Genomic DNA, 26409 nt, shown 5'->3' with positions numbered 1-26409 from the left:
ATCCTGGTAAATGTAGTCCAAGTGAAGCTAAAGGGTGTGTTCCCCTACACAAACCAAGTAGAATCTGTTAATGGTTAGTAGTAATTGTCAACTTGACTCAGAAGAAGCAGGATTCCACGGTATCTGTGAAAGATTGTTTACAATTAGAATGCTTCTTAGACTGTCAGTAAGGGCTTGTCTTTAGTTAAATGAGTTGGGAAAACATGTCTTAATTTTGGGCAAAACAATTTCTTGAGCAGGGGATCTTTGACTACAAAATGAGAGGGCAAGCTAAATACTAACATACACACACTAAATCATTGCAACCCACACTTGTCTTGGGCTATAATGTCACACTCTGCTTCAAATTTTTACCACCTTGAATTCACTGCAATGATGAACAGTAAGTTGGAGATGGGAGCCAAATAAATCCTTGCTCTCTGAAGTTACCTTTTTTAGAGTATTGTATCATAACACCCTAATGTCGTCAAGAGGGCAAGTGGGAGCCCTTCAATAAATGTATACTTTGTGGAGGATGAAAGTGTATATCACACTGAGAAGGGAACAGTGTGGACTGTTTCCTCAGTCAGGGAGAACAGATGGACACAATGATGTTCAGAGTTGATTCCAGATAAAAAGAAGATAATTCAATTCCCACGGTGTGCAGTTAGGAAACAGGGAGGGAAAAAGGATAAGTGCCCTCACTGACCACTGATAGGTGTTTAGGAACAGAATAAAAGAGGCAAACTTCAAGACCCAATCTTCTCCTCTCTAATCCAGGTATAAGAAGTGTTTGCTTGCTGGGCGGTGGTGGCGCACGCCTTTAATCCCAGCACTCGGGAGGCAGAGGCAGGCAGATCTCTGTGAGTTCGAGGCCAGCCTGGGCTACCAAGTGAGTCCCAGGAAAGGCACAAAGCTACACAGAGAAACCCTGTCTCAAAAACAAACAAAAAAAAAGTGTTTGCTGTGGTTTTCAGTGAGTGTGATGCTTAATATTGGCTGTGAAATTGACACCTGAGAAGAGAAACCTCAGTTGAGCGATTTCCTGCTTCATGTTGGACCATGGGCATGTCTCTGTAGCATTTTCTCCATTGCTAGTTATGGGGAGTGTGGCCCGCTGTGGGCAATGCTACTCTAGACAGGTGGGCCAGGACTGAATAAAAAAAATAAAAATAAAAATAAAAATAAAAGGAACTCAATCCAAGTATGGTGGTACATGTCTTTAACCCCAGCATTCAGAGACAGGCAAGTGGGTCTCTCTGAGTTCCAGGCCATCCAGAAGTTCATATGGAGAACCTGTCTTGAATAATAAAAAAATTCTACTTACTTCAGTTTAGTTAACTATTCTTACTTTTACCATCACCTGAGCCTATTGATGTTTGCTTTCAATAGCAGTCTCTTAGTACTGTCAACAGAGTGTCAATGGAAGTAGGAAAGGCAATGAGGACTTTTAACAAATCACTTTACTCTCATTTGGTGGAAGGCTAAACAGATCAATAAGGCCGTACAGATGCCTTAGGAAGACTGGAATGGATACTGTGAGATATTTGTTCTTGAATATGATGGTGTGTTAGAAGAATGTGAAAGTCAACAGACTTGTAGAAGTGCCCAAACTTTGAAAACCTTTTTGAATCACATTAGGACTAAACCATGAATCTTTCCAATACCATGGTGTCAGATATGAAATTATTAGGGAGGTGAAATGTATTTGCATGGTGACATCGGCCTGTATGCTCTTTGTATCTATCCTGGGAGGAATATATATTTATATGGCCAGACAGTTATATGGTTGTTAGTGAGGAGCATGCCACTATGGCTTTCATATCTCATCCTAATTGAACCAAACATTAATCCACTTACCTTATTTTTTGTGAGAGAGAAGTCATTGCATATTTTTGAGCGTAGTTACAGTATTGACAACTATTTGTTCAGCAGCAATAGATTACTAATCAAATAATTGGTGTGATCTATTGGGCTACTGTTAAATGAACACTTAAAATCAATAGTAATAACTGTGGGGTGAGATTCTAGCCAGCACATGAACTATTATAGGAAGTTGGAATGTCATCAAGATATGAATTAAGTGGCAGAGATGTCCAGAGATCCAGGGATCCTCTGGAAGGTAGAAGTTTACCCAGTGAAAATTTCAGTACAGAATTCATAAAAGAAGCTGCATAGGATAGTAACCTTTCTTAGCTTTTGGCAAATACTCATTATTTTTTTTTAACATTGTAGAAAAGTGCTGTTACCTGCCAAATACTTTTGGGCTCATCCATGTGACATGCTTTGTGTAAATTATTATTAGTTGATGTTGTATAAGTGGAAAGTAGTAAATGTAACTAGAGCCAATGGAAAAAAGACTAAGAAACCACGTTACACCATAAATTTAAAGTCATACTGAAGCAGTCTCACTTTGGTCTGTTAAATTATAGCCAATTTACATACATATGACTAAGTAATGCATTCTTATTATTGCATCCAGTGAATGTTAGCCAGCTTTATAAATTGACAACTAAGAAACACTCTGAAGGATTTTACTGAGACATGCCAGACACAGAACTCTGCCTCTGTCTTAAGTCATCATCACCATTACTCCTGGTCACTCTGGGTCAATCCCTTCTGAATCCTACTTATCCCCAGCCCAGCTCTCAAGGCTACGGATTCACACAGATTCTGATGATAAATATCTTCACTAATGTTTTGAAAAGTTTAGAATGTAATATTTTCAAAATAAAACTCTATGACCCCATGCAAAGTTGTCCATATGGAACATGTTTTACTCACTTGACAATTAATCACCCCAACCAGTGAGGCTGAAATTCTTCAAGACTTTCATGAGCTTTCCCTCTGTCACTCTTCATATTCTTTCTCACAAACACATGTGTGTGTACTTGGAAAGCAGAAAAGAAGGGTTCTAGATGATTCCAGCTCAGGGCTAGGCTTAGCTTATCAGCACCAGTTCCTGGGGGCATTTCTGCTTCTATATTCCTGAGGATTATTGCTTCTAGAATAAAGTGGTGGATAAATTATTATTGGTGAAATTATTAAGGCCATTCCACGTAGTTAAAAGGAAGATTTATTTAGTGGATAACTTACAAATGAGGGGATAGGTAGGTCGCAGGTTCTGGGGAAGGTGTATCACAATCCAGCGGTGTTCTCTGGAGCTCTGATCAGTCAACCTCCACCGTCTAGGGTTCAGGAACAGAGAGAGCCTTGGCCCATCCAGATCTGAGGTCTCTTGGCAACTCCCTTGGCCCTGCCTTGTAGGCGTGACAGTTGCCGAAGCCTCAATGGGGGTTGGAACTTCCAGATCAAAGCTGGAATAGCTACCCACTACAACAAATGTACTGTGATCAGTCTCTGCTGTAACCTAATTTATCTTTAGCATTATCTCCTCATCCAATGCTGCAGCTGTTATGCAACATGTTCAGCTATTGGCATATATCAGAGTCAACACAGTGACTAAAATAATAATATTTTGAATAAAGCAAATGGTAGCTCTATTTTACCCTGACACAGTCAGATCACATCTATAAAGGCTTCATGATTTAAAATGTTTTGTATGACAGAAGAATAAAAAGAAAACGAAACAAAAAATGACAACAAAAAGATGTAGGTTTTTATTAGAAACAACTCTTGAAGACTGAGGGTATTAAACTGGAGAAGATGAACATGAGACCAAGAGCCATGAGATGCCAAAATTCATCTGAAGGAATAACCTGAAAAAGTATTAATGCTGTGTACATTTTAGCTTTGTGTTAGTTAGATCTAGGAGAAAGGCAGCACTGTCCAAAGATGGGGTGAGCACCTTTAGCAAGTAATTGTGCCCTCATCTGAGGAACTGTGCAAGCAAATGTGGGTGAGCTGTTCTGTGGATGTGCTGTAAATATAAAAGCTTTCTTATAATTTTGATATCAGCCACATCCGTTGTTCTTTTCACTTCTACTTTGAACATATTTAATGCAATTTTCTTAATAAAAGGTACTTAGCCTGGCAAGAACTCATATTTCCTGAATCCCCTCCTTTCCCTTTGTGCAATTAGTGAGCTGCCTTAGATTGAGTTCCCACCAATGGAATGAGATGCAGTCACCACCTACTTCAAAGCTAAAAGACATGATCCACATTCACCTCTGTGTGATGCAGCCCTGTTTGGGATTTGATGCATGCCTCCCCCTCCTTTTTTTTTATTTTTTATTTTTTATTTTTTTTTTGCAAAAGGAAATACCTTGTTTGTGTATTTCTATGTGCCATTTGGAAATCATTTTTTCCCTCTAACATTTATACAGAAGAAAGGTGAGATTTCTTTCAATAAAATGACTCACAAGATTTTGGTGGCTGGAAAATCCAGCTAGTTTGGGCTGGATGAAGATGCAGCCCAGTTTAAGCAATCACACATTCAGGTGTGCATGTGTGCTCACATGTCACACACACACACACACACACACACACACACACACACACACATCATATCATATCATACACCAAAACAAATAAGAAAACTGATCTTTGTAAAAATATCCAGAATGATGGTTTCCAAAATATCTGAACACTGTGACCTATGCAAATGGACTGACAAAATTAACTACCAGAAAGCAGGGATGGTAACCGTAGTCCCAGCTCTTTGGAATCGATACACAAGTGACTAGCTAAGCGGATTCTTGAGGAACAACTTGAACTCTTCCCTCTCTTGCAGTCACTCCACCTCCCTCAGCTTCTTCCCCATTCCTATATCTCAGGTCCCAACATCAAGAAACACATTTCACTTTGAACCCCCAGTGCCTACACCTATAAGATCCCAGAAGATTTTTCTATAGTCAACACATAGCCACCATTTTCTCCTAGGAACCACAGAGCAAACAAAACCAATCCAAAAAACAAAAGACCCACCCCCAAAATAGGACATGATATCAACACCTAGAATTATAATCTTCCCAATCCCAGATGCCTAGATGCCAGGTGAAAACACAATCAGTAACATCCAGGACAATGTATTTCCACTAGAGCACAGCAACCCTACCATGAATATTCCAACATAGTTGACTAGAAGAAAAGACTTAAAGCAACCTGTGTGAATATGATAGAGGTCTTTAATGGGGAAACAAATAAATCCCTTAAAGAAATTTAAGAAAATACAAACAGTAGTGGTAAATGAATAAAGCCATTCAAGACCTGAAAGCAGAAATAGAATCAGTAAAGAAAATCCAAAATGAAAGAAATCTGGAAATAAGAATTTAGAAACAAGAACAGAAACCACAGTGTCAAGATTCACCAACAGAGTACAAGAGATGGGAGAGAGAATTTCATGCATTGAAGACAATAAAAGGAATGGGTGGAGCTTTAAAAAAGGTGAAATCTAAAATGCTACTGAAGAAAACATCCAGGAAATCTGTGACACCATGAAAAGACAAAATCTGAGAATAGCTGGGCGGTGGTGGCACACGCCTTTAATCCCAGCACTCGGGAGGCAGAGCCAGGTGGATCTCTGTGAGTTCGAGGCCAGCCTGGGCTACCAAGTGAGCTCCAGGAAAGGCGCAAAGTTACGCACAGAAACCCTGTCTCAAAAAACCAAAAAAAAAAAAAAATCTGAGAATAATAAAAATAGAGGAAGAAGAAGAAGAAACCCAGGTTAAAGGCATAGAAAGTATTACACAGAAACTCATAGACAAAAATTTTCCTAACCTAAAGAAGATGATGCCTATCAAGGCACAGGAAACATACAGAACACCAACTAGACAGGACCACAATATAAAGTCTCTTTGGTATATAATAATCAAAGCATTAAATGTACAGAAGTGAGATAGAATGTTAAAAGCAACAAGGGAAAATGTTCAAGTAAGAGATAAAAGCAGACATATTAGAAATACACCCAATTTCTGACCGTAGACTTTAAAAGTCAAGAGGGCCTAGACAGATGTGCTACAGACTGCAAATGTCACCCCATATTACTATATCCAGCAAAATGTTCAATCACTATCTATAGAGATAATAAGACAGTCTGTGATAAAAACAAGTTTAAGCAATAATGATCTACAAATCCAGCCCTACAGAAGAAGACTCTAGGAAAAAAACTCAAACCTAAAGTGATTAGCTATAATCAATAAAACACAAGGAATAAAAATCCCAGAGTATAAAAGTCAAAACAAGGGAAACTCACAGATACACAGAAACACACACACACACACACACACACACACACTCGCACGCACACATGCACAGAGAGAGAGATAGAGACAGAGACAGAGATACAGAGAAAGAGACACAAAGAGATATAGATAGATAGATGATAGATAGATAGATAGATAGATAGATAGAGAAACAACAACAACAAAATAATAAGAATCAATAATCATTGGTCATTGATAGCTCTCGACATCAATAGTCTCTATTTCCCAATAAAAAGCCACAGATTAACAGAATAGATGCAAAAATAGAAATTATCCTTCTATTGCATCTAAGAAACAAACTTTACCACCAAAGATAAACATTTTTAAAGGTATAAGAATTGGAAAACATATCCCAAGTAAATGGATCTAAGAAGGAGCTTGGTGTAAGCATTTTAAAATCTGAAAAAAAAATCTTCAAACAAAACTAATCAGAAGACATAGGGAAGAATATTACATATTTATCAAGGGAAAAATCTGTGGATAGGGAATTGCAATTCTTACAATCTATGCCCCAAACACAAGGGAACCCAAGTTTATTCCATGTTGATGCTAACACATTGATAGTAGGAGACTTCAGTATCCAACTCTGACTTACAGACAGGTCATCAAGATAAAAACCAAACAGATAAATGCTATAGCTAATTGACATTATCAACCAATGATCCTAACAGATATTTACAGAAACAATCACCCAAACACAAAAGAGTATACCTAATTCTCAAAACTGGATGCAACTTTCTCCAAAACTGACCACATACTCAGGCACAAAACAAGTTTTAACAGATACAAGAAAACTGAAATAAAATGCGGCATCTTCTAAGACCACCACGGGCTAATGCTGAATATCCACAACAGAAACTACAGAAAACTTACAAACTCATGAAAACTGAAAAAACTTACTACTGAATGAAAATGATTTAGTAGCTGAAGGGACAAGAAGACCAATTGTGGCCCAGTCACTTTACTTCAGGTGTATAATGTCCCAGATTATGTCACTATGTAATAGATTACTAGCTTTCCGGTAGTGTGGAAAAATGTGAAAATATTACCTCATATATAATGAGTCCTTAAATACAGGCATGGATTCCAGCAGCAAGCATATAAGTCAAAGACAATGATCAAATCTCAAGTCAGATTCTCAGGGCTCCATGGCTAAGTTGTACATTATTTTTAATGCTCAGCTACTCCTCAGGGAAAAAACATGTTATACCTTCACAATATGTGAGCATTTCAGATGCAAACACTTCATCATGTGTGTGAACAAAGGCACCTACTGAAGAGGGCACATGCCATTCATTATAGGTAGGAGTTGTCATATCCTGATCATCAATTAGATGGTTTGTGTTTTAAAGTCAGGAGAAGTTTGGATATTCATCAAATGAAAATCCATGAATAGGAAACTGCAGTTCTTACCATCTATAACCCAAACACAAGGACATGAAAGATCATAAAAGAAATACTTTTATGTATGACAAGAGGTGGTTAGCTGAATTACTAAAACAGGAATTTGAAGAGATTTTAGAAGGCAAATAGAGCCTAGTCTTTTACACTTACTGTGAATTTGTCCAGTTGTGTGCTCTAGAGGCTCCTTAAAGCAAGACAACCTTCATAGTGTACAGGTCCAGAAGTGAACTACAGACTCAATCCTTATTCCTGCAGGTTTCAGGTCAGGTATGTTTCTGCTTCCAGATGTTAGAATCCCAAATCTTGAAGTCTTTACTCCCTCCCCAAATCCCTGACTCTACTTTACCTTGTATTCTTATACTTGTTCCTCCCATGACTGTCTTGGGCAAGCTTCTTTGACTTGTCTCGACAAGAGTAGCTTGTGTTCAATTGGTTACCAAAAAATGAATTTAAAACTCAAGCCAGGTCATGACACTTTTTGTTACTCAGAGTGTCTCTCATTCACTGAGAGTGAAGGTTCAGGTCCTTGACTGTAACAGTGAGTTCTGATCTCATGTCTTTGCCCATGCCTCATGCCTCTGCTGCCCTTCAACAAATTCATCTCTTGTGTGGCCACATGGCTCAGTCTAGCACCTTCTGTTAGTTTTGGCTCAAATTTCCTCTTCTCAGTTGCTTACCCACACTACCCTATTTTCAATCTCTTATCCCACAGATTCTTCTTTTATCAGCCAACTGGGCATTTTTCCTGTAATGTACATTATCTTTTAGATTATATTTTGTTTACCTATTCATAGACTACTGTTGTCTCCTCTAATAAAAGCAAAGTCCCACCTAGGCAATGACTCTGCCTCTTTTTTTTTTGTTTGTTTGTTTCTTTTTTGTTTTTGTCTTTTTTCGAGTGCACATTTCTTTGTGTAGCTTTGGAACCTTTTCTAGAACTTGCTATGTAGACAAAGCTGGCCTCGAACTCACAGCCATCTGCCTGCCTCTGCCTCCCAAGTGCAGGGTTTAAAGGCATGTGCCACCACCACCAGGCTGCCTCTGCCTCTTTTATTCACCAATCTCTCAGGTTTCAATTCAGCTCCAATATTATCTGCATCACGCTCTGTGTGCTACTCTCATGCATCACCAATGTTTATTTTAAAATGAAGATTTATGTGGAATTCTACAGAAACTGAGTTTCCCGAGTAAATGGCATTCTGAAAGAGAAGCTATTTGCATATAAAGAGGAAGTGGAACAGTCAGGAGAGGAAGGTCAAAACCCCTTGTTCCTGTTCTACCCTTTTCCACAAACATTGGCTGTCACTGCAGAAATCTCATGGGAAAGATCCAGAGAGCTGGGTGATGGCTAATCCCTTGCATAACTATTAGTTCCTATTGAGGGACCTTGGAGTTCTTTGTGCTTCTTCTGTTTTTGTTTTGTTTTGTTTTTCTCTCTTTTTTGTCATCTTTTTTTTATTTAAATGTTTTTCTTTTCATTTTACATACCAACCACAGTTTCCCCTCCCTCCCTTCCTTCTGGTCACCCCCCCCCACCTTAATTATTTGTGACAGGCTGTGACAGGAGTAACTGGGATATATGCTCACATGAGCCAAGAGTATTTCTAACACTGTTGGACAAGCATGGAGTTTATGAAATTGAAAAATTGTTGCTCAACAGATTTCCAGAAACAAGGCGGCTTTTATGAACATTGGGTTCTGTAGAAACAAGGATGTGGGTACAGGGTGTGAAAGCAAATTTAGATGTAGGTGTGAAGCCTTAGATGGACAAGGATAGGATACAAATGTTAGTATAATGATAGGTTATTATGTAGAATTTCTGTTCCTGTTCCAAATACTTGGGAGAAAACATTTGAAAATGAACTGACTCTTTAGGCTCTTAGTCAGAGGGTTCTTTCCACAGTCACATGACTCCTCTGCTGTGGACTCATGCCAAAGCAGAGCACCTTACAGTAAGAATATGTGTTGGATTGATGTTATTCTTTCTGTAATGGCAAAAAATGAAGGCGTGGATGAGAAACATACAGAACCTTTATAGGCACATCCAAAGAGGCAGACACACCCCTTTTCTACTAAAGCCCTATCCCCTAAAGTTTGGATTACCTCCTAAAACATTGTCACTACCTCAGGACCAAATCTTAACACATAAGTTTTGGGGTACACTAGACTTGAATTATAATCTTTGTGTTGAGCAACTCCCCAGTACAGAAGCAAATCCCCGAGATGAATCAACTAGCAAAGAGAGAAGTTTTATTACAGTTCTCCACTTTAGAGGCTTCAATCCCTTGGCAGTCCTGTAGCTTTGGGGGTCTGTGGGAAGATGCTCATCAGATAGAGACAGTGGTAAGGCAAAGCATGGCTGGGTCATAAGCAAGAGAAAAGGAGAGAGCAGGGACTCACAATCCCCTTTGAGAGTGTGTGTGCCTCCAGGCAACTAAGACCAGTACCTTTCCCCCTTCACGATCTGACAACATTCCACTCAAAGGACCAAGCCACCAGCACACGGCTGTTGAGGACCCCAGATAGCAACTATAGCATTGCTACTCTTAGTCCTTATTTCCTTCTTTCATCCGCTGGACACAAGGGGAAATCCAAGGCATAGGTGGACAGAAAGGGTTTGACACAAATTTGATTTTAGCAAAAGAGAAGTTTGCTTCTTGTATGAGTTTGCAAGTAATGAAGCAGGGAGATGACACTGGGTTATAAGGAAAATGAAGTTGCTGTCCTATGTGAGTGTTATGTAGTTTAAAGGATTATTTTACATAACAACAGAGAAAGACATTTAAAATGTATCTCTGTGTATACACCGTATTCATACATAAACAAAAACAGACGTGTATGTACAATCAAGATATGTAGAAGTAGGCTCTGTCTGGGTAATAGAGAATGTTATTTGAAGAATTCATTGCCATTTTTAGATTTTAAAAAAATCTCGAAGATGGCAGAGACAAGCAGAAGCAGGTAGGCCTGTGGCAGCTGCCCGCGGAGGTAGACAGGCCCAGCGGCAGCGGCCAACAGGGACATTTAGGCCCGGCAGCAGCCGGCAGAGACATTCAGGCCCAGCGGTGGCCCACAGAGGTGGACAGGCCCTGCAGCAGAGATAAGCAGATGGAGGTGGACGGGCCCGGCGGTGGTGGCCAACAGAGACATTCAGGCCCGGCGGCAGCCCACAGAAGTAGACAGGCCACGCGGCGGAGTAGACAGGCTGACGCTTGCAGGTTGGTGACCTGCGGAGATGGACGGGCCCGGTGGCAGCAGCCGACAGGACATACAGGCCCAGCGGCAACTGGCAGAGACATACAGGCCCGGTGGCAGTTCGCAGAGGTGGATGGGCCCGGCAGCAGTGACAAGCAGAGGTAGGTAGGCCCGCGGCGGCAGCCGGCAGAGACATACAAGCCCGTTGGCGGCTGGCAGAGGCAGACAGACCCAGCAGCAGCTGACAGGGACATACAGGCCCAGTGGTGGAGACAAGTGGACGCAGGTGGGCCTGTGGCGGCGGGCCGCAGGGGTAGACAGGCCCAGGGACGGAGAGGGGCGGATGCGGCTTGGAATGGGGACGCCGCTAGCCCCAACACCTGGGGGAGAGGCTATCTCCGTGGGTCGGAACCAGGGCCAGTTTGGGCACTCTGTCTGGGGACAACCCAGGGCCCAACTACTGATCCTGTGAAACCCAATAACTTGGAGGTGTTGGTGAGACTACCCTGCTCAGCTGAAACCCATCTGGGAGAGGATTCAGATGCCTACAGTTTGAAGTCTGAAGAAACAAGATCAGCTGAGGAGTTGACAAATGAACAAAACGTGACCTGGGAACACAGAAGAAGGCGCTACCCAGCCACTAAACCAGATCACCAGAATCATAAGTATATAATTCACCGACTGAAATCAGCTGTCCCTGAAGAAACAGCCGAATAGCACCAATTTAACCAAGAACCCCTACTAAACCAAGACTAAAAATTAGAACAAGAGAGGCACTCTCAGACACAGACACCACCTGCACTGCACAGAGGAAAAGATGAGTAGACGCCAGTGCAAAAATACAGGCAACAATATAAAGACCTATATGGCAACATCTGAACCTAGTGATTCTACACCTGCAAGACCTAAACATACCATGACAGAAGAAATAGAAGAAATCAACCCTAAAAATGACTTTAAGAAGATGATAGAGGCCCTTAAAGAAGAAATAAAACATTCCCTCAATGAGGAAATAAAAACTTTCCTTAAAGAGGAAATGAAAAACTACCTTAAAGAGGAAATAAAAACTTTCCTTAAAGAGGAAATGAAAAACTCCCTTAAAGAGGAAATAAAAACTTCCCTTAAAGATGAAATGAAAAACTCCATTAAAGAGGAAATAAAAAACCCCCTTAAAGAAATGGAAGAAAAAACAAACAAAAAATGGGAAGAAATCAAATCAAGCCAAGAAAAAGCAATTAAACAGATGAAAGAAACATTCCAAGATCTGAAAAATGAATTTGAGACAATAAAGAAAACACATGCTGAGGGAATGCTGGAAATAGAAATCCTGACTAAACGAACAGGAACTACAGAAACAAGCATAGCTAACTGATTGCAAGAGATGGAACAGAGAATCTCTGACACTGAAGACACGATAGAGAAAATAGATTCGTCAGTCAAAGAAAACACTAAAGACAAAAAAGTCGTAACACAAAACGTCCAGGAAATTTGGGACACCATGAAAAGACCAAACCTAAGAATAATAGGGATAGAAGAAGGAGAAGAATACCAACTCAAAGGCACAGAAAATATATTCAGCAAAATCATAGAAGAAAACTTTCCTAACCTAAAGAAAGAAATACCTATGAAGATACAAGAAGCTTACAGAACACCGAGTAGACTGGATCCAAAAATAAAGTCCCCTCGCCACATAATAATCAAAACACTAAACACACAGAACAAAGAAAAAATATTAAGAGCCGCAAAGGAAAAAGACCAAGTAACATATAAAGGTAAACCCATCAGAATAACACCAGACTACTCAATAGAGACTATGAAAGCTAGAAGATCATGGACAAATCTCATGCAGACACTAAGAGACCACAGATGCCAACCCAGACTATTATACCCAGCAAAACTCTTAATCACCATAGGCGGAGTAAACAAAATATTCCAGGATAAAACCAGATTTAATCAATACCTGTCCACAAACCCAGCCCTATAGAAAGCACTAGAAGGGAAAATCCATCCCAAAGAAGTTAAACACATCCATGAAAAATCAAGCAATAGATAATCCCACACCAACATACACCATAGAAGGACAACACAACACAACCACAAAAAATAACAGGAATTAACAATCACTGGTCATTAATATCCATCAATATCAATAGTCTCAACTCACCTGTAAAAAGACATAGGCTAACAGAATGGATAAGAAAACAGAACCCATCCATCTGCTGCATACAAGAAAAACACCTTAACTTCAGATAGACACTACTTCTGAGTAAAGGGCTGGGAAAAGGCTTTCCAAGCAAATGGACCTAAGAAACAAGCTGGTGTAGCTATCCTAATATCTAGAGAAAAAGGATGTTTCAAAAGAGAAGAAGTCTTGTGGCAATGCCTCAGTGGTCCAGGTAACTACCAGAACTCGGAAATCCGCGACGGAGACTAAGGCAGCAGAGATCTAGAGTGGAGTGCTGAGTTCTGGCAAACAGCTGCATCTTTCTTCCAGTAAGTACCTGAACAGGGCTGATGTGAATTATGTACAGTCCAGATTTTAAGAATCATACTCTCTCAGGCATCTCCACAAACTAGTGGGTGTCCTCCCTCACTGCCCCTGTGAGACAGTCTCTGTACGGGAGGGGCCTCACGTGACTTTGTCTCTGGTGTTCCTCTGGGGACACCTGTGTGAGAAACTGTATGCTCCAGAACCAGCTCTCGTGTCCTTTGGCCAATGCCGGAGTGTGAAATAGTCCAACGTGGGAAACAAAAGATGATCCCAATCGGGAATCGTGACTTTTTTTTTTTTTTTTTTTTGGATGATGGTCATGTTCTGTTTTGAAATAACCTCTGTGTATTTCATTTATTTTCTTTTACCTGGCGATCTCTGAGCAGGCTTCAGATTTTGACAGTTGATGAAAGATACGACAAGCATTAATGTGTGGGTGAAAAGCTTGGTGAAATTCTGAGTGAAGTTTTAGTTAAAGTTGGTTGAACTTGGGATTGACTGGGAGGCCAAAGATATAAAAAGCAGAAGATTCTCTCAAGACACACGTTGTGTGATAATAGTGTGTTTTGTGTGTGTGAATGAGAATTTGTAAATGTTAAATTCTAGGCTTTGACAATCATTGTCAGTGCAGAACAAGCTGCAAGTATTTGTTTTAAAACTTAAATTATAAAGCTAGTTACGGGCAAAGATGGTGGCGGCGGCGGCGGCGGGGAGAAGCGCTTGGCTGGCGGCTTGGGGCGGAAGGCTGCGACGCGGGCTCTCGGCCGGCCGAGCCGTCCCGAGTCCCGGCCCTCTGGCAGTGGCTGTGGCCGGCGTGGCCCTGGCAGGGGCAGGAGCGGTGTGGCACCATGGCCGCATGCAAGCGGCCGCGTGCGCGAGGGCGGCCTTCAGGTGCTGGCGCAGAAAAATGACTTGGGACCAATAGAGAAACTTTCTCTACGTAAGCAGCGGTTCATGCAGTTTTCATCCCTGGAGCATGAAGGAGAATATTACATGACACCCCGAGACTTCCTCTTCTCAGTAATGTTTGAGCAAGTGGAGCGTAAAACACTAGTCAAGAAGCTGGCAAGAAAGGATATCGAGGATGTACTATCAGGAATCCAAACAGCACGCTGTGGATCAACTTTTTTTAGAGACCTGGGTGATAAAGGGGTAATTTCATACACCGAGTATCTTTTCTTACTTACAATCCTCACAAAACCTCACACTGGGTTCCATGTTGCTTTTAAAATGCTGGATGCAGATGGCAATGAGATGATTGAAAGAAAGGAGTTTGTCAAGCTGCAGAAGATCATAAGTAAGCAAGATGACTTCAAGACAGTGAAGACTAATGAGACAGAATACCAGGAACCAACAGTGAAAGAGCCTGGAATTAACACAACCCTTCAAGTGCGTTTCTTTGGGAAAAGAGGAGAAAAAAAACTTCATTATAAAGAATTTCGAAGATTTATGGAAAATTTACAAACAGAAGTTCAAGAAATGGAATTCCTTCAGTTTTCTAAGGGTCTGAATTTCATGAGAAAGGAAGACTTTGCAGAGTGGCTCCTTTTCTTCACTAACACTGAAAACAAAGACATCTACTGGAAAAACGTGAGAGAAAAGCTGTCCGTAGGAGAGAGCATTAGTTTGGATGAGTTCAAGTCATTTTGCCATTTTACATCGCATTTGGAAGACTTTGCTATCGCCATGCAAATGTTTAGCTTAGCTCATCGCCCTGTGAGACTGGCGGAGTTTAAGAGAGCTGTGAAAGTAGCAACTGGACAAGAACTCTCAAACAATATTCTGGACACTGTCTTCAAGATCTTTGACTTGGATGGTGATGAGTGCCTAAGCCACGGGGAGTTTCTTGGAGTATTGAAAAACAGGATGCATCGAGGTTTATGGGTGCCGCAGCAGCAGAGCGTGCAAGAATACTGGAAATGCGTGAAGAAGGAAAGCATCAAGGGCATCAAGGAAGCCTGGAAACAAGCTGGAAAGGGCCCCTTTTAAGGAAGAGATGGGTAGCAATTACATCGTTTGAGGTGCCAGAATTTGTGACATTTTCTCAAAGAATGAAGTGTTTTTCTCTAAGTCTTCATTGAGTTGCTTTGTAAAGATGCCATGTACTCATTTTCTGATTCAGGAAATTGGGAGGGCGGGGGAATAAGTGTGTGCCACGGTGTGCATGTGGAAGCCAGAGGCCAGCCTGTGGGAGCCATTCTCTCCTTCTACATAGGAGTCCCGGAGATTGAACTTGGGTCGTGAGCTTTGGCGTCAAGTGCCCTCTCCAGATAAGCCAAGTCACCAGCTCTGACTCAGTCAGTTCTTGGTAAAAAGAACAAAGGGTTCCTCTCCAAACACACACTGCATTGTCAGAGGCCTGCATGCAGAGTGATGCTTTGTAGGCTGGACACTCTAGGTCGTCACGGAGCTCTTGGACATGAGGATGTGAAATGCTCTCTAGAAGGCTAATCAGGTGCCCCAGGGAAAGGGACTTAATTCTCAAGACAGGGATGGATGCCAGAAGCTGTGGGTTCCCGGGGAGTAAATGCAGTCAAACGCTTGCTCCAGTTTCTCTTCACCGTGTCCTGTCCTGTGTGACTATTCCTTAGCAGTGTGTTCCCTGCCTTGAAAATAACATGTGACAGTGTCTTGTCTGGAAGCAGGATAAAGTATGTACATTGATACAAAAAATATGCTTTCTTTTAAATTGTCCATGCTTTTGAGATATAAATGCATTACCCTCTCCCAAACACATGGGTTTGGGGGCTCAGCCTGCATAGGACACACCTGAGTACCACACTTTCCTAACCACACACACACACACACACACACACACACACACACACACACACATCATAAGATCAAGGTCTTATAAGATATATTGGGTTGTGGGAAACATTCAAGATGGCACTATAAAATAGTAGGCAATAAAATCAATATGAAATCATGTTAAGGGGAGATGTATGTACATGTTTATGTATGTGTGTACAGGTGGGCATGTACATGTATGTGGAAGCCCCTGCTCCTGTAACCCCTTACCCGTGTTCCTGAAGTACAACCCCAATAAACCCATTACTTCACCAAGAAAAAAAAAATAAAGCTAGTTACGTCTTTCTAACAACTAGTTTTAATGTTTATGAGCATATTTTACCTGCATTACCTTTTCAGGATGTTGAGAAAGATGCATCACAAGCACAGGCTGGAGGCTGGGGGCTAGATGGTTTTGAGGAAGAGGTCTTGGTGGACTCTTTCATAGAGCAAAGGGAAGCAATGCCTTCTGGGAAATGAGCTAAGTTTTAATCTAGTCTTTAAGATTAGAAGTCAAAAACAAAAATATTAAGGAAATGAAAACCTAATTGATCTTTGAAGTATTGTTATGTGGAAGTGAGTGGGACTTTTGAGGCCTTTCTTCCAGAAAACAAGGACTTGGTTGTCAGGCCTATATTAGGCCTAAACCTTGGTGCCATGTAGTTGTACTTGAATCATTTCAATGGAAAGTGTCTTAGTGATTGGAACTTCTAGTGCAGTTTGGAGTTCTTCCATTTGAAAAATGTGATATTTGCATGGGATTGTTTGAATCTTGTTTTCTAGTCCCTCCCCATCACCACCCTCATAGTCTGAAGGTAGATTTTTCTCTTGATAAAGGAACAAAAAAAGTGAACATCTTGTTTGTAAATAGGTATCTAGTAACTAGTGGTAAACTTGAAATGGTAGAATTCTTTAAAGCCTAATTCTAGGTAGCCTTAAGAAAATGTATCTTAATTATTTTTGAACCTGTATTCACCTTGTTTTTTTTCAAATATCTTAAGTTATATTTTCTTTTTCAGAGCTGCTTCTTATTTGGGGCTACTTTTTTTTTTTTAATTGAGGCATAATTCATAAAAGGGTATATTGTTTTGATGAGACTTTTTACAACTGTGGCTGGATGTCTTTCTTTAGTCTTCCAAGAAGGGTCATTTTACTTTTTTAGAGTTATTTTTTAAAGTCATGAGGTCAACAACTTGGACTACTATGCATGTAAGTGCTAATGCAAATTAAAACCCAAGTTGACCTCCAGCAGCAGTTCATTCTATGTTGACAGTGAGAGAACACTTTGCCTGTTAGGATACTGTTACTCGTGGACTGAAATGCTGAAGAAACCCCTCCCCCTATTTTGTTTTTTGCAAAAATCAAGGTATATTCTAGGGTTTCCTGGTTGACCTCAACAGATAAACTGAGCTGATAGTCTTAGTTCAGAAATGATCTGAATGTAGATTTACAGTCTACGTGTATAGCTGGCTAAGTGAGATCGCTTTCACAGTTCTGCATGTATCCCATTGGCTCCCCATTAGTCACTGAACTCTTAAAACTGGTATTGTAACATTATCACAATGTTTTGCGCCAATTTTATAAACTTTACAGTGCAGTATGTGTTCCTTTTCTGAGGCAAACCAAAGGTATATTTCTCAAGGTTCTGCTGCTAACAGCAGCATTGATGGAGGATTTTTTATACATTTGTAATAGATAGAAATAAACTAGAAAAAAAGAAGAAAAAAAAGTGGTGGAGGAAAAGGTGAACACTGCAAGAATACTCAAAAGGGCTGAGAGTTGCAAACGCCAAGAATGGCTTTGCATAGTAAATGGAATAGAACAGCTCTGAACTATAGCTTACTTTTCCTGGTTTGGTCTGACAGAATGATTGAATGCTTTTGTACAAAAATCAGAGCCTTAAAAACAAGGATTTGGTGAGATTGTAAAATGGTGTGCCACTTTGGCAAAACAGTTTGGTGGTTGTTCAAAATGCAAAACATTGTTACTCTGTTACTCAACAATTCTACCCTTAGGAATATATCCTCAAACTGCTGAATATGTACACCTATGAAACATGTACATGAAAGCTTACAGCAGTGTGTTGCTAATAGTAAAAAAGTTAAAACAACTCAAATAGCTATCAAATACTGGAGAGAAATAAAATGTGGCTTATTCATACAATAGAATATTATTAAGACATAAAAATGAATGATAAACTGACAGATTAAATGACTTTGGTGAACCTTCATAATTTCATTTGTAGATCTTTCCATTCTAATTTATAAATACATTTGGGATTATAAATTATAAATGTACTGCCTCCTGTCAACATTGTATACTTCTATTTGATGATTTCTGTGTCAAACATTATATGGAAATGTTTCCAAGTATTTTCTGTATTAACTGTGAATGAATAGAACAAAATAAATTGCCTGTGATGGGGAAAAAAAAAACTCAGGAAAATACTTGTCAGAATGAGAGTGTCAGATACACCATGGACAAGAATTCTGAATTTTATCTGTGGATATGTGAGATTGATGTTGGTTGTCCTCTTGGTGGGGCTGAAAATCCAACTTGGAGATTAGTGAAGCCAGTTCTCTGATGTCTATTCCAGGGATCACTGACCTGGTGGGTAGCAAATGTTGGGCACCATTTGATTTTCATCCTTGAAGATTTTTGTTTGTTTCTCATAGACTGAGAAGCCTGAGAGGTCTGCCTTCCATATATTTTCTGCATCTTTCTGAGATTAATTTATAGTTGGAAGCCAGGTGGCCAAATGTGGTTAAAACGAACAATAAAAAAGAAGAAGTAATTGGGTCTTGTAGTTGCACTGGTGGTATAATTCAATAGTGAGTATACATTTAGTCCCTATGGGGCAGTGAGTTCAATCCCCAGCTCCAGAGAGGAGGTGAGATGGAAGGAAGGAAAGAAGGAAGGAAGGAAGGAGGGAAGGAAGGAAGGAAGGGAGGGAGGGAGAGAGGAAGGAAGGAAGGAAGGAAAGAGGCAAAAAATAGGAAAGAATGCACAAATTTCAAGGTGGCTGGCTTAGATTTAAATCTTACCTTTTGTACTAATGTGAGTGTTGAGAAGAAATTCTTATCTCTGCCTCAGTTTTTCCTTGTGGATCAGATCAGTAAGAGCATCTATCACTCAACTGTGGAGAAAATTCAACAAGTTAAAAGCAGGAAGTGCTAAGAGCCTTGTGTGTGTGTGTGTGTGTGTGTGTATAGGGGGGCATCTCATCTTGTGCTGCTGGCATTGGGTGCTGTGTAAGTGTAATTGGAATAATGTTAAAAGCAAAATCCTGGCCCTCTAGGTGATGTAATTGTTTCAGAAATTTAAATATAATTCTCTGAAGATATTTCCTTTAAAACATTGGATGCTATACAAACGTAAGAAATTTTTGTTGTTTGAAGCATCTGGCAGCTAGCTGCGTCAGGTGCCTTCCTGCAGGTGAAGGACTCACAGAGAACTCTGGCTCTAGGCTCTCAGACAAGACATTAATCTTCCTTCCTGCCTAAGCTCCTATGTTTACCTGAAGCCCATGAATTCCATGAGCAAGGCTGGCTGGAAATAGGGAGAGAGGATTCTACTCTCTGGACATGCACACCTATGAGGCCAGACAGGAGGGTCAGCAACAGGATACTGTGAGGAGTCTGGGTCCAGGAGGCAGGGTCTGGTATCATGGAGATTTAGAGTGTCAACTCTGTCCAGTGTCTATGCTGATGAGTATTTTAGAATATTTGTATACTGTGAAGATGTGTGTTTGCCAAGGCACCTTCTGATTGATTTAATAAAGAGCTGAATGGTCAATAGCAAGGCAGGAAGAGGTTAGGTGGGATTTCTAGAGGGAGAGAGAGGAGGAGGAGAAATCTAGGTGTGAGTATTTCACCAGCAGACTCAGAGCAATTTGGATGTGCCACACTGATAAAAGGATAAAGCCACATGGCAGGATGCGATTAACAGAAACAGGTTAATTTAAGATACAAGAGCTAGTTGGGTTTGGAATTTAAATTATCAGAGCAATCTGGGCCTAAGCTAAGACAAAGCCTTCATAATTAATAATAAACTTCCATGTCATTATTTGCAGAATGGTGGTCCCGATAAAAAAATACTACTACAGGTTAGATTCTATAATCTGCTCTGTGGAGAGAAAAGATGACTTGGCTCCCTCTGTGTGGAATGGTTGTGTTAGAGGAAAACAACCAGGACACATGGTTGTGAAACAGAAACTAGGCTGTGAAGGCAGGGGAGGGGAGGGGTTCCTCATGGATTTTCATGTGGACTCATATGAGTGTGGCAAGAAGAGGCTGTTCTCTCTGGAGCCTACATTAGTCCTATGTGGTTCCTCATTACAAAATGAGGTTTTGGTGACTCACCAACTGGATCTAATTTTAATAAGATGTGCTTCAAACACTCAACTCTGAAATCCAAGATGTAGTAGATTTCTGAATTCTTCTATCTCTGTCTTAAGTAGAAATACTCAACTGATTCCAGAGTGGTGCTTCTGAGGTCAACCTAACACTGGGATGGAATACTCTCTAAAGTTGAAGTGATTCCTATTGAAATCTTTTAGTCACATAATAGTAAACAAAACAGGAGGTATGCTGTTTGATGGAACATTTAGTAGTAAATTTGTGTGTACCAAACAAAACATAATTTCCTGATTTCTATAGGAGAGCAGTTCAGGGAACTTTAATAAACATCCACTTAACTGTGGAGGCAGTACTTTGTTGGTTATATTGAAGGGAGGAATAAGGTAGACACCATTACACTGGTACCCACCTTTGTTCAGCACTAAAGCAGCTATTCATCTCCCTTGTCTACAAAAGGAACTGGAGAGAGAGAGAGAGAGAGAGAGAGAGAGAGAGAGAGAGAGAGAGAGAGAGAAGAGAGAGAGAGAGAGAGAGAGAGAGAGAGAGAGAGAGAGAGAGAGAGAGCAAATGAATGTTCTGACTACCAAGAGTATGAGCCAAGGCTTAGCGAAAGGTCAGCCACCCCCTCAGACTATATTTTTTCTTTCTCAGTACTACAGGGCTGCTTCTCTGAACCAGGTCTTTTGGTGGCTTCAGTTTGGGGTTGAAAACAAGGATGGTCCTATGCTGAGGAAGACAGAGATAACTAATTTCCCAATTGTTAACTAATCATAAGAGGCACAGACTCAGGCAACCTGAGTAGATAGAAGTACTACTTGGTCCTGACAGTATGCAGATAGATGGATTAGAGAAAGGAGTGCAGGTGTCTGTTGTGTGGAATCCACCACTTGTCCTATGTGGTTGCTAATTATTACTGAGTCCCTGAGTGACAGACTCTGGGCAGCATGGGTCACACATTCTATAGTTGTAAATATGCAACTTCCTCTCAAACATTCATCAAAGTTTTCAGCATAGAATAAAGAAGTGTTGTTTGTAGCCATTTTCTGCTCCTATAAGGATTGGTGGTTATCCTCATGTCATAGATAAGGAATCTGAGGCTGAATGGAACATGCATCCCCTTCCCCACCATTGTTTCCTAGAGTGTAGCTGGAGAGTTTCTCTCCGGGTTCTGCCAAGCCCCCACAGTCCCTCAGTCCACTTATAAAATAATCACTCAGATGCTTACTTACAAACTGTATAGTCATGGCAGGTTTCTTGCTATCTAGTTCTTCCATCTTAAATGAACCCATTTCTATAAATCTATACCTTGCCACGTGGCTCGTAGCTTACCAGTATCGTACATGTTGCTTGTCATCAATGGCTGGCAGCATCTCCTGCCTCAGCCTTCCACTTCCCAGAATGCTCCTCCCTCTTTGTCCCGCCTACACTTCCTGCCTGGTTACTGTCCAATCAGCATTTTATTTATCAACCAATAACATATACAGCATACAGGACATCCCACAGCACTAGAGTTTATTTTCTGGGCCCTTGAACTTTTCTTCCCTTCAACATAGAGAGTTTCCCCATTTCTGAAGCACCAACTCTTACCACTCACATATATCCAGTGAACCCAACTTCAAGAATTTTAGGAAAATAAAAACTCTTTGGAGCCCAGAAGACAGAGAGAGGCTGCTATTTTTAGGGGTCTCAGGTTCCCTCCAGGAACCACCAACCTCTTCCTGCATGGATAGACCAGATATGGCATGCTGAGCAGCTGGTAGCACTGCTCTATGGTTGATGCTAAGAGAAGACTCACCATAGTACTGGGAAAGCAGCCTATAGACCACCAAGTGTTGTGACTAATCACATGGGAGCTGCAGAGAGATATTCTGGGACAGTCACAGGAACTTCTTGATTTGGGAACAGCCCCACAAGACTTGAACAGTCTATTGTATTCTTAATGCTTATTGCTGGAGTATACACAGCACAAAGTGTCAGGAGAGGGTTGAGCATGTCTACATTTTGACAAGAATGGTGTGACGAACAGAGAGTAGAACTGTGAGTCTCACAGCTGGCATTTAACTTTTGTCCCTACCTGCTCACAAGTTAGCATCTCTTTGTGAATGAGTTCCATTCACCGTAGAAGGCCACCTTGCAGTGGGTGCTGATGGTCCCCGTGCTGATTACTTTGATTCTGTGGTTACTGCCATTCATCTTTAGAACAACTTCAAACCCTTAATAGTTCAGCACTATTTTCCTCTCTGTGTGCCTTAAATTTAACTTCAGGTATTGGAGCTAGTCTGGACATAACTAAGATTGGAAAAAACTAAGATTTTTAGAATATTAACAGAATAGACCCTCTCATACATTCCAAATATTAAAAGTGTTATTATCCTGCATTTGATTTTTGGCATTCTAATTGACAGATACCTATACTCAATTAAAAAAAACATTTTTCACTGTTACTATTTTCTCTTTAACCCTAATTTTTTTTGAGATTTTTGCATAAATTAACATGAGTATGATTTTCATAAGCATTTCTAGCATTAATTCTTAACCTTCTAGTTTTAAAGTCTAATAAGTCATAAAACCTCTTTACTCACCCAAAACAACTTTTAAACTACCCTTTAAAATAATCTTTGGGGTTATCACTCTAGCCTTCTTGAAAAAATGTCTTAGTACTCACTAAGATTGGTTTGAACACAGAATAAACTTTTGTTCAAATCACAGACTGAATGGTGCTGTGTTACATTATTCCAGGGAATATATGTAATTCAAAATCTTGCTCCTAGAATTTAAAATTACTATTTTTCGCCTTTACTGAATAACTGCATAATTTGTATACTATAAGAATTGATCTAAATTTATTTCCTACCTTATAACTATTAGAGGAGATCCAGAAATACATTTTAAAATGTTCAAATGTGCTGGGTGGATATGATCATTCATTTTTTTAGATGTGTATTTAAAACATAACTAGAACTTGAAGCATGCCCCTAGAACAATACTTATTCATTGTTATCTGGAAACATTTACATACATATCTTTTTTAAACAATGATTGAATAATCAGGTAGTATTGTTTTATGTCATTTTATTTTTATGTTTAATATCACTCAAAATGTGACACATGAGCACTCATATTATTTTCTGTATAATAACAGAAAAAGAAGGGGCACCAAGGGACCCCTTTCCCACAGTCAAAAGTTAATGTGTGAAATATCCAGTCTCTGCATCCCCACTTTCTCATCTGGGTCATGGCTTGGGCAGATGGCATGGCAGTGTGTAACAAGCATATAATGAAAATCACACAACTGCTTCTCTTCTGACCCACCTGGGTTGCTGAGGATGTACTGGTAACCTGGGAACTTTAGTATGGTGGTATTTTATTTGTACTGAAATGTGATTTCAATTGTATGTTAATAAATAAAGTTGCCCAGGGGTCAGAGCTATTAGAGCCATAGCAAGAGCATGGCGGTGGTGGCACACGCCTTTAATCCCAGCACTTGGTAGACAGAGCTAGGTAAGTCTCTGTGTGTTCAGGGATACAGCCAGCATTGGAGACACATGCCTTTAATACCTGGAGGGTGGTACTTACAGGCAGTGACAAGGCAGTCACGTGTTTGAATTTGCAACCAATGAGAAGGTAGAACAGAAAGACTTTATCAAGACAAACACACAAGAAGTAGGTCTCTTTCGGAGAGGTAGGACCAGCGCAGGAGGAAGGGTAAGGTTTTAGCTCTGAGCTCTGACCTCTTGGCTTTCTCTTTTACATTGGTTCTGTGTTTCTTATTTAATAAGACGGTTGGTTACATCTACATCTGGCGCCCAACGTGACAAGAATCCATTAAAAACTGCTTGGCTTGGCGGCAGGTCCGGTTTCCCGCAAGGGTGGTTGGCTCCCTAGCCTGGGACCAGATCGACTTGGCCTCAGGCCGGACTAACTGTGAGCTACTTGCTTAAAGCCGGTGCTACAAACAACTCAGGCCTGCCCTGCCAAACAGGGCCCCTGCCTGCAAAGCCAACGCATGTGGTCAGATCTTAAGGAAGCCAGAGCCAAGCCTTGACTCAGCTCAAGAGGGAACACGTGGCTGGATTTAAGCTTTAGCTGGCTACGCTTTCTTGCATTCTCTCATTCTCTCTCTCTCTCTCTCTCTCTCTCTCTCTCTCTCTCTCTCTCTCTGGATTCACACCTTGGACACTAGGTGGCTGTTTTGAAATTCCCTCAGATTTCTACTGTTCTACGCAGATTTGGTAAGTCACAACGTATCAGATAATTTAAATGAAACTATTTAAAAGAAAAAATTTTTCCACATTAAAAAATGGGTTTTATGTGTACATTGGAAGAAAATTGGGCTTTTTTTTGAAATTTTAGGCAGTCTGACAATGGAACAACTATATGAGAAGATTAATATTGATTGAATTATGCAGTTTATTACTATGCTTATCCTCATTTTACTATTTAAAAAGATAGTCAATTTAAATGCCAGGATGACAGCTTTAGAAAAACCTGTAAAAATTCAGACAGAAGGAATTAACAGTGAAGTTGTTTCAAGTTTGGATCATAAGGTTACAGAAAGAAAGCCTGTTTTCACACAGTCACCCTTAATTTATCCTGTAACTGTACAGCAGGTGCCTAATCAAATGGCTACACAAAATATTTGGGCTCCAATTGAAATATTGGATTTATGAAGGTTTAAGGATGCAATAGTATCTACGAATGTAGATCAACAAAGGACAGACAGGAAAATCCTTTGCCTCAGTCTTCAGGAAACTCCCAGAGGGGCCTCGCCCAGGCCCCCATTGCAAATCCAGTTCAAACCTTTCCTGCAGCCATAGAGGAAATCCCTGCTCTGAGCGATTAAATAACCAAATGCCTATTGGAATAAATCATGCTGGTCAGGATGATGAAACAGAGAGAATAGAAAATTCAGGAGAAAATATAAAGAAAAATTTTGGCAAACTCCTATTAATGAACAAAGACCAAAATTAACGATAAAAATAAATGGTGTTTTGATGTCTGTTCTGGTAGACACAGGTGCGGATGTTACCATAATTGCACCAGAATTTTGGCATCCAACTTGACCTCTTCAGGAGGTAAACATTCAACTGTTAGGAATTGGGACATTATCTCAGGTGAAACAGAGTGCAAGGTGGCTCAAATGTATAGGTCCAGAAGGACAGAGAGGAAAATTAAAACCATATGTGGCTAACATAGCTATGAACCTGTGGGGTTGAGACTTGTTGCAACAATGGAATACTGAGATAACATCCCTCCAATCTCAGAAACAAATAATAAACTAGCACATGTTTCTGAGAGAAATATTAAAAGATATTGTTCTAATGAGTGGTCACCAGCCATCCATATTATACAGAACAGGGCACAACAACTGATGATCTTCCAAAGACACCAACAGCTCTACCTTTAAAATGGTTAACAGACAAGCCTGTATGGGTCCAGCAATGGCCTTTAACAACAGAGAAACTCCAGGCTTTAGAAGAGCTGGTAGAAGAACAGTTACATGCTCAGCATATTGAAGAATCAACCAGCCCTTGGAATTCTCCTGTATTTGTTGTTAAAAAGAAATCTAGTAAATGGAGAATGGTGACAGACCTTAGAGCAATTAACAAAGTAATTCAGCCAATGGGCTCTCTACAATCTGGAATTCCTTTGTCTACTCTGCTACCAAAAGGATGGCCTCTTATAGTTATTGATTTAAAAGATTGTTTCTTTTCAATACCCTTACAAGAAAAAGACAGAGAAAGATTTGCTTTCACAGTGTCTACTTATAATAATTCTCAACCGGTTAAAAGATGTCAATGGAGGGTCCACCCACAGGGAATGTTGAATAGTTCAACTCTGTGCCAATATTTTGTACAACAGCCATTGGACGTGATATGTAAAAAATTTCCAAATCTATAATTTATCATTATATGGATGATATTATACTAGCTGACTCAAATGCAGATACTTTAGAAAGAATGTTTGGAGAAGTAAAGAAAATTTTGCCTTGCTGGGGATTACAAATTGCTCCTGAAAAGATACAAAG

The 26409-nt window shown here is 40.3% G+C and overlaps 2 protein-coding genes across 2 annotated transcripts in view; one reads left to right on the top strand and one right to left on the bottom strand.

The window, feature by feature from the left end:
• Positions 1 to 26409, bottom strand: part of LOC114704110 (signal-regulatory protein beta-1-like) — a 93436-nt gene that overhangs the window by 30510 nt on the left and 36517 nt on the right. The gene's annotated exons all lie outside the window — the stretch shown is intronic.
• LOC114704121 (calcium uptake protein 2, mitochondrial-like) lies at positions 13922 to 15902 on the top strand. Its single transcript, XM_037202324.1, is given in 2 exon segments — positions 13922 to 14104; positions 14107 to 15902. Coding segments are annotated over 2 exon segments (1299 nt in total). The 3' UTR covers positions 15223 to 15902.

This window comes from Peromyscus leucopus, chromosome 2 (assembly GCF_004664715.2).
Source record: "Peromyscus leucopus breed LL Stock chromosome 2, UCI_PerLeu_2.1, whole genome shotgun sequence".
Classification (NCBI taxonomy): Eukaryota; Metazoa; Chordata; class Mammalia; order Rodentia; family Cricetidae; genus Peromyscus; species Peromyscus leucopus.
This window is presented reverse-complemented; position numbering and strand designations above follow the sequence as displayed.